Raw genomic sequence first — 15,411 nt, forward strand, 5'->3', positions numbered from 1 at the left:
GCCTGATTGGTGGATTTCTGCAGAGATGGTTGTCCTTCTGGAAGGTTCTCCTCTCTCCACAGAGGAATGCTGTAGCTCTGACAGAGTGACCATCGGGTTCTTGGTCACCTCCCTGTCTAGGGCCCTTCTCCCCCTTTCCAGATTTGTGCTTCAAGGCAATCCTGTTTTGGAGGTCTACAGACAATTCCTTTGACTTCATGCTTGGTTTGCCCATGAATGGGTCGCACGTGCTTATAAGTCTACTTGCGGCACACAACCACAGATTATTAGCAATTGCAGGTCGGATGAGCGAGGACCTATCTGTACAGCGGTTTGTTGCTGCAGTGCAAACAGGTCTAGAATGCGCATGCGTGGAGTACGCACTGTGCACGCGCATTGTTGCCCGGCAACGGGGGTCGTCGGTTTACGTCGCGTCCTATCAAGAAAGTGGTCGCAGAGCCGACTGCAAGAAGATTGACAGGAAGAAGGCATTCCTGGGCGGATCCGCACAAGCGATCGCAGCCCTGCTAAGCTAAAATACACCCATAGGCGTGGACTAGTTGATCACAGCAGCAGCAAAAAGTTGCTGGCTGCGATCAACTCGGAATGACCACCTTTATCTCCACCCAGCTCTGAACACCTTTACTCACCCAAGTCTTCCCTTCTGCCTGTGCACTAATTAAGGTGCACAGCAGGACCAAAGCTGCAATGGCAATTTTAAAGCGGCAGTTTTGCGAATTGAAAATTATACTCACAGGGCTGTCTTTTATAACACACGATGTCCAGCCTGGTAGCACTTCTTCTTCGGAGGTTGACCATATGAATGAGCCACCATAAATGTCCCCATGTAGGCAATCAAAACACCTTTCAACCTGGTATCCGTTATTTAACAATAAGCGTAGCATGATTTCATCATTGAGGGCGTACTGTATTGCACTAGGGAAATGAGTGTCATTCACAAGCATGAAATAGCAGTTGACATCAGCATTATGAGCTAACAGCAGCCTCACTATTTCATGGTTCCTGGATCGCACAGCCACAAGGAGACAGTTTAGAGGGTCTATGTTTGGATTAGCACCAGCTTTTAATAACATCTCAGTGCACAGAACATCTTTGTTGGAGACGGCAAAAAATAACGCTGTTTTCCTTTTATCACCATAGTTTTCAGACATATGTTCAGCCAAAAGTTCATTGACATCAAAGCCATTTTCAATTAATAGCTCCAAGCACTGCACACTTTGTCCATCTGTTGCAGAATGGATGGGACTTAATCCACTTCTTTTGATTCCATGTTGCGATGTTACAGGAATAAGGTACCTTAAAGCACTATAGGAAAGTATATATAGGGTTAATCTTCAAAGTAAAACAACAACATAAGCAGAAAATAGAATTTTAATTACCTACCGGTAAATCCTTTTCTCGTAGTCCGTAGAGGATGCTGGGGTCCACATTAGTACAATGGGGTATAGACGGGTCCCTTGGGAGCCATGGGCACTTTAAGAGTTTAATAGTGTGGGCTGGCTCCTCCCTCTATGCCCCTCCTACCAGACTCAGTCTATAAACTCTGCCCGAGGAGACAGACATACTTCGAGAGAAGGAATTACACAGATAGTGGTGAGATTCACACCAGCTCACACATCACAACAGAAAACCAAGCTAACCAGCTTGAATTAAGTCAGCAACGGCTGAACAATATTATTTAACCAAGTAACAATGCAGTACTTAACCAAATAACAAGGCAGTACTGAACCAAGTAACAACTGCAGGAAACCGAAGCGCTGGGCGGGCGCCCAGCATCCTCTACGGACTACGAGAAAAGGATTTACCAGCAGGTAATTAAAATCCTATTTTCTCTTACGTCCACATTAGTACCATTGGGATGTACCAAAGCTCCCAGTACAGGAGGGAGAGACTGGAGACTCCTGCTGAACTGATTGACCAAACTTAAGGTCCTCAGAGGCCACAGTATCGAACCTGTAGAACTTAGCAAACATGTTCGACCCTGACCAAGTAGCCGATCGGCAAAGCTGTAAAGCCGAGACACCCCGGGCAGCCACCCAGGAAGAACCCACCTTACGAGTAGAATGGGCCTTAACTGATTTTGGACACGGCAATCCTGCCGTAGAATAAGCATGCTGGATAGTGAACCTGGTTCAGCGAGAAACCGTCTGCTTAGAAGCAGGATACCCAACCTTGTAACTATGCAAACCGGTTGCCTATCAGGAAACTGGTGGAAGGAAAACATTTTTTTTAACCATCTGCAGCACAGGCACTAACCCCTGCATAACCTAAAGAGTGGACTAAATAGAGCCAGGAGGCCCACAACAGGTACCCAATGTATGTGCTAGCACTTGTCAGTTTTTATCCTGGCTTATACAGTGCATCCGGAAAGTATTCACAGCGCTTACATTTTTCCACATTTTGTTATGTTACAGCCTTATTCCAAAATGGAATAAATCATTTTCCCCTCAAAATGCTACACAGAATACCCCATAATGACAACATGAAAAACGTTTTTTTGTGATTTTTGTAAATTTATTAAAAATAAAAAAACTAAGAAATCACATGTACATAAGTATTCACAGCCTTTGCTCAATACTTTGTTGATGCACATTTGGCAGCAATTACAGCCTCTAGTCTTTTTGAATATGATGCCACAAGCTTGGCACACCTATCTTTGGGCAGTTTCACCCATTCCTCTTTGCAGCACGTCTCAAGCTCCATCAGGTTGGATGCAAAGCCATTTATTAGATCTCTCCAGAGATGTTCAGTCAGATTCAAGTCTGGACTCTGGCTGGGCCACTTAAGAACATTAATAGAGTTGTCCTAAAGCCACTCCTTTGATATCTTGGCTGTGTGCATAGGGTCGTTGCCCTGCTGAAAGATGAACCATCACCCCAGTCTGATGTCAAGAGCGCTCTGGAGCAGGTTTCATCCAGGATGTCTCTGTACATTGCTGCATTCATCTTTCCCTCTATCCTGACTAGTCTCCCAGTCCCTGATGCTGAAAAACATCCCCACAGCATGATGCTGCCACCATCATGCTTCATTGTAGGGATGGTATTGGCCTGGTGATTAGCGGTGCCTGGTTTCCACCAAAAATGACGCCAAAGAGTTCAATCTTTGTCTCATCAGAACAGAGTATTTTTTTTATCATGGTCTGAGAATCGTTTAGGTGCATTAAGGCAAACTCCAGGCGGGCTGCCATGTGCTTTTTACTAAGGAGTGGCTTCCATCTGGCCACTCTACCATACAGGCCTGATTGGTGGATTTCTGCAGAGATGGTTGTCCTTCTGGAAGGTTCTCCTCTCTCCACAGAGGAATGCTGTAGCTCTGACAGAGTGACCATCGGGTTCTTGGTCACCTCCCTGTCTAGGGCCCTTCTCCCCTTTCCAGATTTGTGCTTCAAGGCAATCCTGTTTTGGAGGTCTACAGACAATTCCTTTGACTTCATGCTTGGTTTGCCCATGAATGGGTCGCACGTGCTTATAAGTCTACTTGCGGCACACAACCACAGATTATTAGCAATTGCAGGTCGGATGAGCGAGGACCTATCTGTACAGCGGTTTGTTGCTGCAGTGCAAACAGGTCTAGAATGCGCATGCGTGGAGTACGCACTGTGCACGCGCATCGTTGCCCGGCAACGGGGGTCGTCGGTTTACGTCGCGTCCTATGAAGAAAGTGGTCGCAGAGCCGACTGCAAGAAGATTGACAGGAAGAAGGCATTCCTGGGCGGATCCGCACAAGCGATCGCAGCCCTGCTAAGCTAAAATACACCCATAGGCGTGGACTAGTTGATCACAGCAGCAGCAAAAAGTTGCTGGCTGCGATCAACTCGGAATGACCACCTTTATCTCCACCCAGCTCTGAACACCTTTACTCACCCAAGTCTTCCCTTCTGCCTGTGCACTAATTAAGGTGCACAGCAGGACCAAAGCTGCAATGGCAATTTTAAAGCGGCAGTTTTGCGAATTGAAAATTATACTCACAGGGCTGTCTTTTATAACACACGATGTCCAGCCTGGTAGCACTTCTTCTTCGGAGGTTGACCATATGAATGAGCCACCATAAATGTCCCCATGTAGGCAATCAAAACACCTTTCAACCTGGTATCCGTTATTTAACAATAAGCGTAGCATGATTTCATCATTGAGGGCGTACTGTATTGCACTAGGGAAATGAGTGTCATTCACAAGCATGAAATAGCAGTTGACATCAGCATTATGAGCTAACAGCAGCCTCACTATTTCATGGTTCCTGGATCGCACAGCCACAAGGAGACAGTTTAGAGGGTCTATGTTTGGATTAGCACCAGCTTTTAATAACATCTCAGTGCACAGAACATCTTTGTTGGAGACGGCAAAAAATAACGCTGTTTTCCTTTTATCACCATAGTTTTCAGACATATGTTCAGCCAAAAGTTCATTGACATCAAAGCCATTTTCAATTAATAGCTCCAAGCACTGCACACTTTGTCCATCTGTTGCAGAATGGATGGGACTTAACCCACTTCTTTTGATTCCATGTTGCGATGTTACAGGAATAAGGTACCTTAAAGCACTATAGGAAAGTATATATAGGGTTAATCTTCAAAGTAAAACAACAACATAAGCAGAAAATAGGATTTTAATTACCTACCGGTAAATCCTTTTCTCGTAGTCCGTAGAGGATGCTGGGGTCCACATTAGTACAATGGGGTATAGACGGGTCCCTTGGGAGCCATGGGCACTTTAAGAGTTTAATAGTGTGGGCTGACTCCTCCCTCTATGCCCCTCCTATCAGACTCAGTCTATAAACTCTGCCCGAGGAGACGGACATACTTCGAGAGAAGGAATTACATAGATAGTGGTGAGATTCACACCAGCTCACACATCACAACAGAAAACCAAGCTAACCAGCTAGTTAACAGATTTTGGACACGGCAATCCTGCCATAGAATAAGCATGCTGGATAGTGAACCTGATCCAGCGAGAAATGGTCTGCTTAGAAGCAGGATACCCAACCTTGGGATCATAAAGGACAAACAGAGAGTCCGACTTTCTGTGACAAGAAGTTCTCTTCACATAAATCTTCAAAGCCCTCACAACATCCAAGGACTTTGAGGTAATTGAGGAGTCAGTAGCCACTGGCACCACAATAGGTTGGTTGATATGAAAAGCCGACACAACCCTCGGAAGAAACTGCTGATGCGTCCTGAGCTCAGCTCTATCTTCATGAAAAATCAAGTAGGGGCTCTTGCAGGATAATACCCCCAGTTCTGACACACGTCTAGCAGATTCTAATGCCAACAGTGTGACCGCCTTCCAAGTAAGAAACTTGACTTCAACCTCCTGTAAAGGCTCAAACCAATCCGATTCCAGGAACTGCAACACCACGTTAAGATCCCAAGGTGCTGTAGGAGGCACAAAGGGAGGTTGGATGTGCAAAACCCCTTTCAAGAAAGTCTGAACCTCAGGGAGGGAAACCAATTGTTTCTGGAAAAAAAATGGACAAGGCCGAAATCTGGACTTTAATGGAGCCCAAATGCAGGCCCACATCCACACCTGCTAGCAGGAAGAGGAGTAACCGCCCATATTGAAACTCCACCGTAGGAAACTTCTTAGACTCACACCAAGACACATACTTTTTCCAAATTCGATGGTAATGTTTAGACGTTACTCCTTTCCTAGCTTCTATTAGGGTAGGAATAACCTTATTCGGAATGCCTTTCCTAGCTAAAATTTGGCGTTCAACCTCCATGCCATCAAACGTAGCCATGGTAAGTCTTGATAAGCGAACGGCCCCTGTTGCAGAAGGTCCTCTTGAAGAGGAAGAGGCCTCGGATCCTCCAGCAGTTACTCCAGAAGATCTGCTTACCAAGCCCTTCTTGGCCAGTCTGGAGCAATGAGGATCTCCTGAACTCTTGATCTTTTGATAAGTTTGAGAATCCTTGGGATGAGTGGAAGTGGAGGGAACACATACACTGACTTGAACACCCACGGAATCACCAGTGCGTCCACTGCCACTGCCTGTGGGTCTCTCGACCTGAAACAGCACCCGTGAAGCTTCTTGTTGAGGCAGGATGCCATCATGTCTATGTGAGGTACACCCCAAAGACTTGTCACCTCTGCGAACACCTCCGGATGGAGGCCCCACTCCCCTGGATGGAGATCGTGTCTGCTGAGGAAGTCCGCTTCCAAGTTGTCCACTCCCCAGAACGAAGATTGCTGACAGCGCCGTCATGTGCTTTTCTGCCCAGAGGAGGATCTGTGTCACCTCTGCCATTGCAGCTCTGCTCTTCGTTCCACCTTGTCGGTCTATGTAAGCCACCATCGTTACATTGTCTGACTGCACCTGAATGGTCTGATCTTGCAGAAGATGGGCCGCTTGTAGAAGACCGTTGTACACGGCTCTTAGTTCCAGAATGTTTATTGGAAGGATGGATTCCAGACTTGAGCACCTTCCTTGGAAGTTTTCCCATTGGGTGACCAACCTCTGAGACTTGCATCCGTGGTTAGAAGGATCCAGGTCTGAATCCGGAACCTGCGGCCCTCGAGAAGGTGAGGCATTTGTAGCCACCACAGGAGAGAAATTCTGGCTTTCGGTGACAGACGTATCCTCTGGTGCATGTGCAGGTGAGATCCCGACCACTTGTCCAGGAAATCCAGTTGGAAGGACCGAGCATGAAATCTTCCGTACTGTAGAGCCTCGTAGGAGGCAACCATCTTCCCCAGCAGGCGAATGCACTGATGAACCGATACCCGGGCAGGCTTCAAGACATCCCGGACCATTGATTTGCTCACCAACGCATTTTCCACCGGTAGAAACACCCTCTGCACTTCCGTGTTGAGGATCATCCCCAGGAAAGACAGTCTCCTTGTCGGCTCCAAATGTGACTTTGGAAGAATCAGGATCCATCCATGATCCCTGAGTAGTCGAGTTGTGAGAGCAATGTTCTGCAACAACCTTTCCCTGGAAGATGCTTTTATCAGCAGATCGTCCAGATACGGAATTATGTTCACTCCCTGCTTGCGGAGGAGTAGCATCATCTGTGCCATTACCTTGGTGAACACCCTCGGTGCCGTGGATAGGCCAAATGGCAGTGCCTGGAACTGATAGTGACAGTCCAACAGCACAAATCTGAGATAGGCCTGGTGAGGCAGACAAATCGGAATGTGTAGGTACGCATCTTTGATATCCAGGGATACTAGAAATCGACCCTCCTCCAGACCTGAGATCACCGCTCATAGAGACTCCATCTTGAACTTGAATTCCCTCAAATAGGGGTTGAAAAATTTCAGGTTCAATATCGGTCTGACCGAACCGTCCGGTTTCGGTACCACAAAGAGGTTTGAGTAGTAACCCTTGGTTTCCAGATGAGGTGGAACTGGAACAATGACATTTGCCTTTTCCAATTTATGAATGGCTTCCTGTAGGATAGCCCTTTCTGTCAGCAAAGCTGGTAAGCCTGATTTGAAAAATCTGTGAGGTGGGAGTTCTTGAAACTCCAGTCTGTACCCCTGGGACACAATATCTTGTAACCAGGGGTCCAGGCCTGTTGATGCCCAGACCTGACTGAAATTTCTTAGATGTGCTCCCACCTGCTTGATTTCTAGGCTGGGAGGTCCACCGTCATGCTGAGGAATTTGAGGAAACAGAACCAGGCTTCTGTTCCTGGGAATCTGTTGGTACAGGTTTTCTGGATTTTCCCCGACCACCTCTGAAGAAAGTGAAAGGGGGCTTGGATTTTTTTTAACCTTTGCAGTCCGAAAGGACTGCATTGTAGACATAGGAAAAGATTTTCTCATTGGCGGAGTGGCTGAGGGAAGAAAGGTTGACTTACCCGTGGTTGCCGTGGAAATCCACGCATCCAATGTCTCCCCAAACAGAGCCTGACCTGTGAAGGGTAGGTTCTCCACACTCTTCTTGGATTCCGCATTCGCAGACCATTGGCGCAGCCAGAGTCCCCTGCGTGCTGAGACAGCCATGGAAGACGTCCATGCATTTCGATGAACAAGGTCCTTCATGACCTCCACCATGAAACCTGCAGAATCCTGTATGTGACGTAAAAACATTTCAATGTCACTTCTATCCATAGAGTCTAAATCCTCTAGTAATGTGCCTGACCTACTAAGGCTTTAGAAATCCATGCACAAGCAATGGTGGGCTTTAGCGCCACGCCTGAAGCAGTGTATATTGATTTGAGCATAGTCTCAATCTTGCGGCCTGACGGCTATTTGAAAGCGGTAGACCGAGGGACAGGTAAAACCACCTTTTTAGACAATCTAGATACAGAAGCGTCTACTATAGGGGGGGTTGTCAGGAATCGACTTACCAGGCTGACATCCGTCCGCCGCTGCGGACTCCGTCCTGGCTCCCTGCGGTCACCTGTCACCTATGCCCCGGCCATGGGACATCATCAAGGGCCTGGGAACACTCCTGAGACAGCGGGCATGTAGCGCGCCGCGTCCCTGCTAGGCCGCAGCGTGGGCGCCGCCATGACAGTCTGTAAACAGCCAGTATACTGCGGCCAATCCGGTGCTTGGCCGCACCCACTTTCCTTCACTCATCCAATCCCTGTGCACCATGGGGTACATAAGAGACTGCAGGATCAGTCTGCAGGCATCCTGGACTTTGTGTCTTTCCAGCGACCCATGTGAAAGGATCTGTTCCTGTTTTCTCCTGTGTTCCTGGTTCTCTGCTTAAGAACTTGTACTCCTGGTTACTCTGCACAGCTCCGTGGAACTTCAAGGCTCAGCAATACCTGCAACCTGCAATAAGGCTTCACACTCATCACCACCTTGTGTGCTTCAGCCTGCAGTTGAAGACTGACTCCAGGTGTGTTTCATTCCTCCACCTGTGACACAGCTTGCTGCTGCCAGTGCCTCATCACCTGCACTGTGAAGTCAGACTCCTGCCTCTGCTCAGGTTTGCCATTTCCACCTTACTGCCTAAGTTTCCTGTGTTAAAACCTGCACTGGTTTCCAAACCAGCACCATTTCACAAACACTTGTTCTTCTGTTTATTTATTACCGGATATTATTTTCTCAAGTCATCTATCATCCATTGCCATAGACTTTCAGTTATCATACTGAGTGATTGACTTTATTCATCTGTTATTATTATTTCTGCTACCATTTGTATTATATCATCTGCCAAATAAATACCATTGCGCTCATGCGCAGGAACGTTATCCAGCCTCCTCGTTTTCTCCCATCTACCTCCACTGACCCACTAGCGCCCCCTCCGGGGACACAGCCCGAACACAATCTGACAGTAAGTCCAGGATCGATGGACTCGGATGGTGGACGGAGTGTGGGGTCAGAGGCCTTGCAAAATCTGGTCTCCCGTCTGGATGGTCAAGAGGTTGCGCAGCAGCAGATGCTTCAATTCCTGCAAGGGATGTCCTCCCGATTAGATACACTACAGCAAGCCCTGCCTAGTGTACTCTCTCCTACTGTTCCTGTTACTCCAGCACCTGCCAGTGCTGTGAGTTCTTCTATGCCGGCTGCATCAGCTCCAGTGTCACGTCTGCATCTGCCCGTGCCGAGCAAGTATGATGGCAGTCCTAAGTTATGTCGCGGGTTTCTCAATCAATGTGAAATACAGTTTGAGTTATTGCCACATAATTTCCCCACGCCAAGATCCAAGATTGCCTACATCATCTCCTTACTCTCTGGATCTGCTCTGAGTTGGGTGTCTCCTCTGTGGGAACGTGCTGACCCTCTGATTAACAACTACACAGACTTCGTGTCAACCTTCAGACGGATCTTTGACGAGCCTGGTCGTGCGACATCAGCTTCGGCAGACCTGATCCAACTTCGTCAAGGTACCCGAAGCATGGGACAATATGTCATCCAGTTCCAGACGTTGGCTGCAGAGGTTCAGTGGAACAACCAAGCTCTGGTAGCAGCTTTCTGGCACGGACTCTCGGATCGGATCAAGGATGAACTGGCGACCCGTGACATTCCTGTTCAACTGTCTGATTTGATCTCCCTGTGCATTAAGTTGGACTCTCGCATCCGCGAACGCAATAATGAACGCGCTCGGAGTGAGCCACGCAGATCAAGGTTCATACCTTCTGTACAGTTCCAGTCTCCCTCTTCTGACGAGCCTATGCAGATAAATAGGTCCCGCCTAACTCCTGAAGAGCGGGCAAGAAGAATACGTGAGAGACTCTGCCTATACTGTGCTGCTGCGGGCCATCAGATTAACTCCTGCACGGTGCGTTCGGGAAACGCCAGATCCTGACTTGTAAGGGAGGAGTCAAGTTAGGATCTTTCAGTCAAGCTCCTTCTCAACAAGACCTCATCCTTCCAGTAATGCTAGAAACTCCAGTTGGGCTCCAGTCTGCGTCAGCATTAGTGGACTGCGGTGCTGCAGGAAACTTTATCACCCAAGCTGCGGTAAATAAATTTTGCCTATCTACCTGTGAACTTTCTTGTCCAGTTTACATTACTGCTGTGGATGGTAGTCGAATCTCCAAGGGGAACATTTCTCATCAAACTGTTCCAGTGGTTCTGGGAGTTGGATTTCTCCATTCTGAACTGATCAAGTTCCTGGTCATCCCTCAAGCCACCCAGGAGATTGTCTTGGGCATGCCCTGGCTCCAGCTACATAATCCACAGTTTGACTGGTCAACGTTGCAGTTTACCTCATGGGGTTCACATTGTCATCAATCCTGCTTAGCCCAAGTGTGTCCCATTAAGTCTACCGAAGTAAAGACACAGTCAAGTCTCCCAGCAGCTTATCAAGACTTCTCAGACGTCTTCTGTGAAAAGGCTGCTGATATCCTGCCGCCCCATAGGGAATGGGATTGTCCCATCGATCTCCTTCCTGGCAAGAAGCCACCTAGGGGGCGCACCTACCCGTTGTCTGTTCCTGAAACTGAGGCGATGAGTAATTACATCAGAGAGAATCTTCAGAAGGGATTCATCCGTCCGTCATCATCTCCCGCTGGTGCAGGTTTCTTCTTTGTTAAAAAGAAGGATGGAGGACTGCGTCCATGCATTGACTATCGGGGTCTCAATGACATTACTATCAAGAATAGTTATCCATTACCACTCATTACCGAATTATTTGACAGAGTTAAAGGAGCCCGCATCTTCACCAAGTTAGATCTCCGCGGTGCCTATAATCTCATCAGAATCCGGAGTGGTGACGAGTGGAAGACAGCTTTCAACACTCGAGATGGCCATTATGAATACCTGGTAATGCCATTTGGGTTGAGTAATGCTCCAGCAGTGTTCCAACACTTTGTGAACGAAATCTTTCGTGATGTCCTGTATAAGTACCTCGTTGTTTACTTAGATGATATCCTTATCTTCTCCCAAGACCTTCCATCTCATCGTCTACAAGTTTGTGAAGTTCTCTGACGTCTTCGTGAGAACCGGCTCTACGGGAAACTATCTAAATGCACCTTTGAAGTTCCCTCTATACCCTTCCTGGGTTATATAATTTCCGGATCGGATCTTCAGATGGACCCGACAAAATTGGAAGCTATTGCCAATTGGTCCATTCCAAACTCTCTCAAATCTATCCAGCGATTCCTGGGTTTCGCCAACTACTATAGAAAATTTATTCGGGGATTCTCCACTCTCATCGCTCCTATTACCAACCTGACTCGGAAAGGGGCAGACCATTCCAACTGGTCAGAAGAAGCCTTGGCAGCCTTCCAGAAGATCAAGCTAGCCTTTATGTCTGCTCCAGTGCTGTCTCAGCCAGATGTCAACAGACCATTCGACTTGGAGGTAGATGCCTCTACAGTTGGGGTTGGAGCTGTTCTCTCCCAGAAGGGATCCGATGGGAAAGTCCACCCTTGTGGGTTTTATTCTCGAAAGTTTCTTCCTGCAGAAGCTAACTACTCCGTGGGGGATCAAGAACTACTGGCGATCAAGCTGGCTCTCGAGGAATGGAGATATCTCCTAGAAGGGGCCAAACATCCGTTTAATATCTACACGGATCATAAAAACCTGCTATACTTAAAGGCAGCTCAGTGCCTTAACCCTCGCCAGTCCAGGTGGGCTATGTTTTTCTCACGTTTTAATTTCAAGCTTCATTTCCGCCCAGGTTCGCAGAATGTGAAAGCCGACGCGTTATCCCGATCCATGGAATCTGAAGAAGGAACATCTGACTCAGTGCCACATTCCATCCTGAGTCCCGTGGTTTTCGCTGCATCTCAAGTCTCCCCAGCTCCTCCTCCTGGTAAGACTTTTGTTTCCCCAGATCTCCGTCCCAAGTTGCTATCTTGGGCCCATCAATCCAAGTTCACTGGTCATCCTGGGGTCCTGAAGACCTTCAAGTTCCTTTCTGCTACATATTGGTGGCCAAAGATGAAAATGGACATCCAGGATTTCGTGGCATCCTGTCCTAAATGTGTGCAGCACAAGACTCCTCGTCAGTCTCCAGCAGGTCAGTTACAACCACTGTCTATCCCTAGTCGTCCCTGGTCACACCTGTCCATGGATTTTATCACCGACCTTCCTCCTTCTCAAGGACATAATACCATTTGGGTTGTAGTGGACAGATTCACCAAGATGGCTCATTTTGTTCCTCTCCAGGGTCTCCCTTCTGCCCCAAAACTTGCCCAAATCTTCCTACGGGAGATTTTCCGCTTACATGGTTTACCCTCTGAAATAATATCTGACCGGGGGGTACAGTTTGTAGCGAGGTTTTGGAGGGCCCTCTGTTCTGCCATGCAGGTCAAACTGAAGTTTTCATCTTCATACCATCCTCAGACGAATGGGCAGACAGAGAGGGTCAATCAAGAACTTGAGACTTTTTTAAGATTATATGTTTCATCTTCCCAGGATGACTGGTTCGATCTGCTCCCATGGGCCGAGTTTGCCCACAACTTTCGATACCATACTGCCACTGAAACGACACCATTCTTTGCAGTATATGGGCAACATCCCCGTGTACCTGATTTCCAAGAACTCCCTCATATGGATGTTCCTGCTGCCACTACTGCTCTGACTCAGTTTTCATCTATTTGGAGAAAAATTCACGTTTCCCTCAAAAAGGCCTCCAGTCGGTACAAGGTCTTTGCCGACCGCAAGAGACGTGCGGTTCCCCATTTGAAACCTGGGGACAAGGTTTGGCTATCAACCCGTAACCTCCGTCTCAGGGTCCCATCCATGTAGTTTGCACCACGCTTCATTGGTCCTTACCCTGTCGAAAGAGTCATCAACCCAGTGGCCTATAAATTAAAGTTACCATCTTCCCTTCGTATACCTAACGCTTTTCATATTTCTCTCCTCAGACCTCTAGTCCTAAACCGCTTTCAGAATACTCTTCCAGTAGGTCCCAAGGTTCGAACTCAGCGGGGCGTGGAATTCGAGATCAACAAAATTCTGGACTCCCGTTGTCGGTATGGACGTCTCCAGTACCTGGTCGATTGGTCCGGTTATGGCCCAGAGGAGAGAAGTTGGGTGAATTCGTCCGATGTCCATGCTCCTAGGTTGGTCCGTGTCTTCCACAGCACTCATCCCTCCAAACCACGTGGGTGTTCGGTGTCCACCCCTAAAGGAGGGGGTACTGTCAGGAATCGACTTACCAGGCTGACATCCGTCCGCCGCTGCGGACTCCGTCCTGGCTCCCTGCGGTCACCTGTCACCTATGCCCCGGCCATGGGACATCATCAAGGGCCAGGGAACACTCCTGAGACAGCGGGCATGTAGCGCGCCGCGTCCCTGCTAGGCCGCAGCGTGGGCGCCGCCATGACAGTCTGTAAACAGCCAGTATACTGCGGCCAATCCGGTGCTTGGCCGCACCCACTTTCCTTCACTCATCCAATCCCTGTGCACCATGGGGTACATAAGAGACTGCAGGATCAGTCTGCAGGCATCCTGGACTTTGTGTCTTTCCAGCGACCCATGTGAAAGGATCTGTTCCTGTTTTCTCCTGTGTTCCTGGTTCTCTGCTTAAGAACTTGTACTCCTGGTTACTCTGCACAGCTCCGTGGAACTTCAAGGCTCAGCAATACCTGCAACCTGCAATAAGGCTTCACACTCATCACCACCTTGTGTGCTTCAGCCTGCAGTTGAAGACTGACTCCAGGTGTGTTTCATTCCTCCACCTGTGACACAGCTTGCTGCTGCCAGTGCCTCATCACCTGCACTGTGAAGTCAGACTCCTGCCTCTGCTCAGGTTTGCCATTTCCACCTTACTGCCTAAGTTTCCTGTGTTAAAACCTGCACTGGTTTCCAAACCAGCACCATTTCACAAACACTTGTTCTTCTGTTTATTTATTACCGGATATTATTTTCTCAAGTCATCTATCATCCATTGCCATAGACTTTCAGTTATCATACTGAGTGATTGACTTTATTCATCTGTTATTATTATTTCTGCTACCATTTGTATTATATCATCTGCCAAATAAATACCATTGCGCTCATGCGCAGGAACGTTATCCAGCCTCCTCGTTTTCTCCCATCTACCTCCACTGACCCACTAGCGCCCCCTCCGGGGACACAGCCCGAACACAATCTGACAGGGGTTTTCCCACTTTTTCGTATCCTCTTCAGGGAAAGGAAAAGCAACGAGAACCCTCTTTGGGATCTGGAATTTTTTCTCCGGGTTTTCCCAGGATTTTTCCAACAAAGCGTTTAATTCTTTAGACGCAGAGAATGTAAGGGAGGCTTTCTTATGGTCTGTAAAGTAAGCCTCCTCGACCTGTTCAGGTACACTGGGGCAGATGTATTAACCTGGAGAAGGCATATAGAAGTAATAAACCAGTGATATGTGCAAGGTGATAAAGGCACCAGCCAATCAACTCCAATATGTAAATTAACAGTTAGGATCTGATTGGCTGGTGCCTTTATCACCTTGCACATATCACTGGTTTATCACTTCCTTATGCCTTCTCCAGGTTAATATATCTGCCCTCTTGTCTGTAATGTGTAATATGTCCCTAATGGCCTCAATCATGAGTTGCACCCCCTTACCAAGGGATGCCTCCCCACCCAGTATATCCCTATCACCGTCTCCTGCATCAGAGTCGGTATCTGTGTCGACCTGCATAATCTGGGCAAGGACATGCTTTTTGGGGCATATACCAGTGGATTTTGATGAGGTAGTGGGAGCAGAATACAACAAAACCTCTACAGATTTTTTTAAAACCTGTGTTTCAGTCTCATTATGAGCTATCCTAGATCAAATCTGGGATATCATTCCCTTAATAGAAGCCACCCATTGGGGTTCGGATTCAGAAGGCTGAGACAGTATATATTGCATTCCTGAGTACAAGTAATAGACTCTTCTGGAGAAGATATATACTCTGCAGTACAAGATACAGAATCCCTAGACATGGTGATGTGAGATATATTACATACACACACACACAGTAATATGTCAGACACAGTTTCCCCCAAGTACTTTCAGAGAGACACAGAGTTAAGGAGCCAGAACACACAGCGCCCCAGTTGGCAGTTATATAATAAAAGCCTGGCG

General features: G+C 47.7%; 2 protein-coding genes across 3 annotated transcripts in view; both read right to left on the reverse strand.

Moving 5' to 3' along the window:
* Positions 1–236: 236 nt before the first annotated feature.
* LOC134934597 (ankyrin repeat and SOCS box protein 15-like) lies at positions 237–2,703 on the reverse strand. Its single transcript, XM_063929999.1, has 2 exons — positions 2,651–2,703; positions 237–1,332 (listed from the first exon to the last, which is right to left on the reverse strand). Exons 1-2 carry the CDS (start codon positions 2,701–2,703, stop codon positions 576–578), a joined length of 810 nt encoding a protein of 269 aa, XP_063786069.1. The 3' UTR covers positions 237–575.
* A 755-nt stretch (positions 2,704–3,458) lies between these two features.
* LOC134932609 (ankyrin repeat and SOCS box protein 15-like) overlaps positions 3,459–15,411 on the reverse strand; it is a 107,010-nt gene continuing 95,057 nt past the window's right edge. Inside the window, exon 9 of one of the 2 annotated variants that reach the window (XM_063927174.1) lies at positions 3,459–4,539. In XM_063927174.1, the coding sequence (XP_063783244.1) occupies positions 3,810–4,539 (730 nt within the window). In that variant the 3' untranslated portion in view covers positions 3,459–3,809. The remainder of the gene's footprint in view (positions 4,540–15,411) is intronic. The other variant, XM_063927175.1, reaches the window with a different exon arrangement.

The sequence above is a fragment of the Pseudophryne corroboree genome, chromosome 6 (genome assembly GCF_028390025.1).
Source record: "Pseudophryne corroboree isolate aPseCor3 chromosome 6, aPseCor3.hap2, whole genome shotgun sequence".
NCBI lineage: Eukaryota > Metazoa > Chordata > Amphibia > Anura > Myobatrachidae > Pseudophryne > Pseudophryne corroboree.

Bases quoted from the DNA above. Each gene is read 5' to 3' on its own strand.
- LOC134934597 (XM_063929999.1), bottom strand. From the start codon at position 2,703: ATGGAGCTTGAGACGTGCTGCAAAGAGGAATGGGTGAAACTGCCCAAA. The intron at 1,333-2,650 runs GTGTGCCAAGCT...TTTACTTTGAAG, and splicing joins GTGAAACTGCCCAAAGATAG to ATTAACCCTATATATACTTT.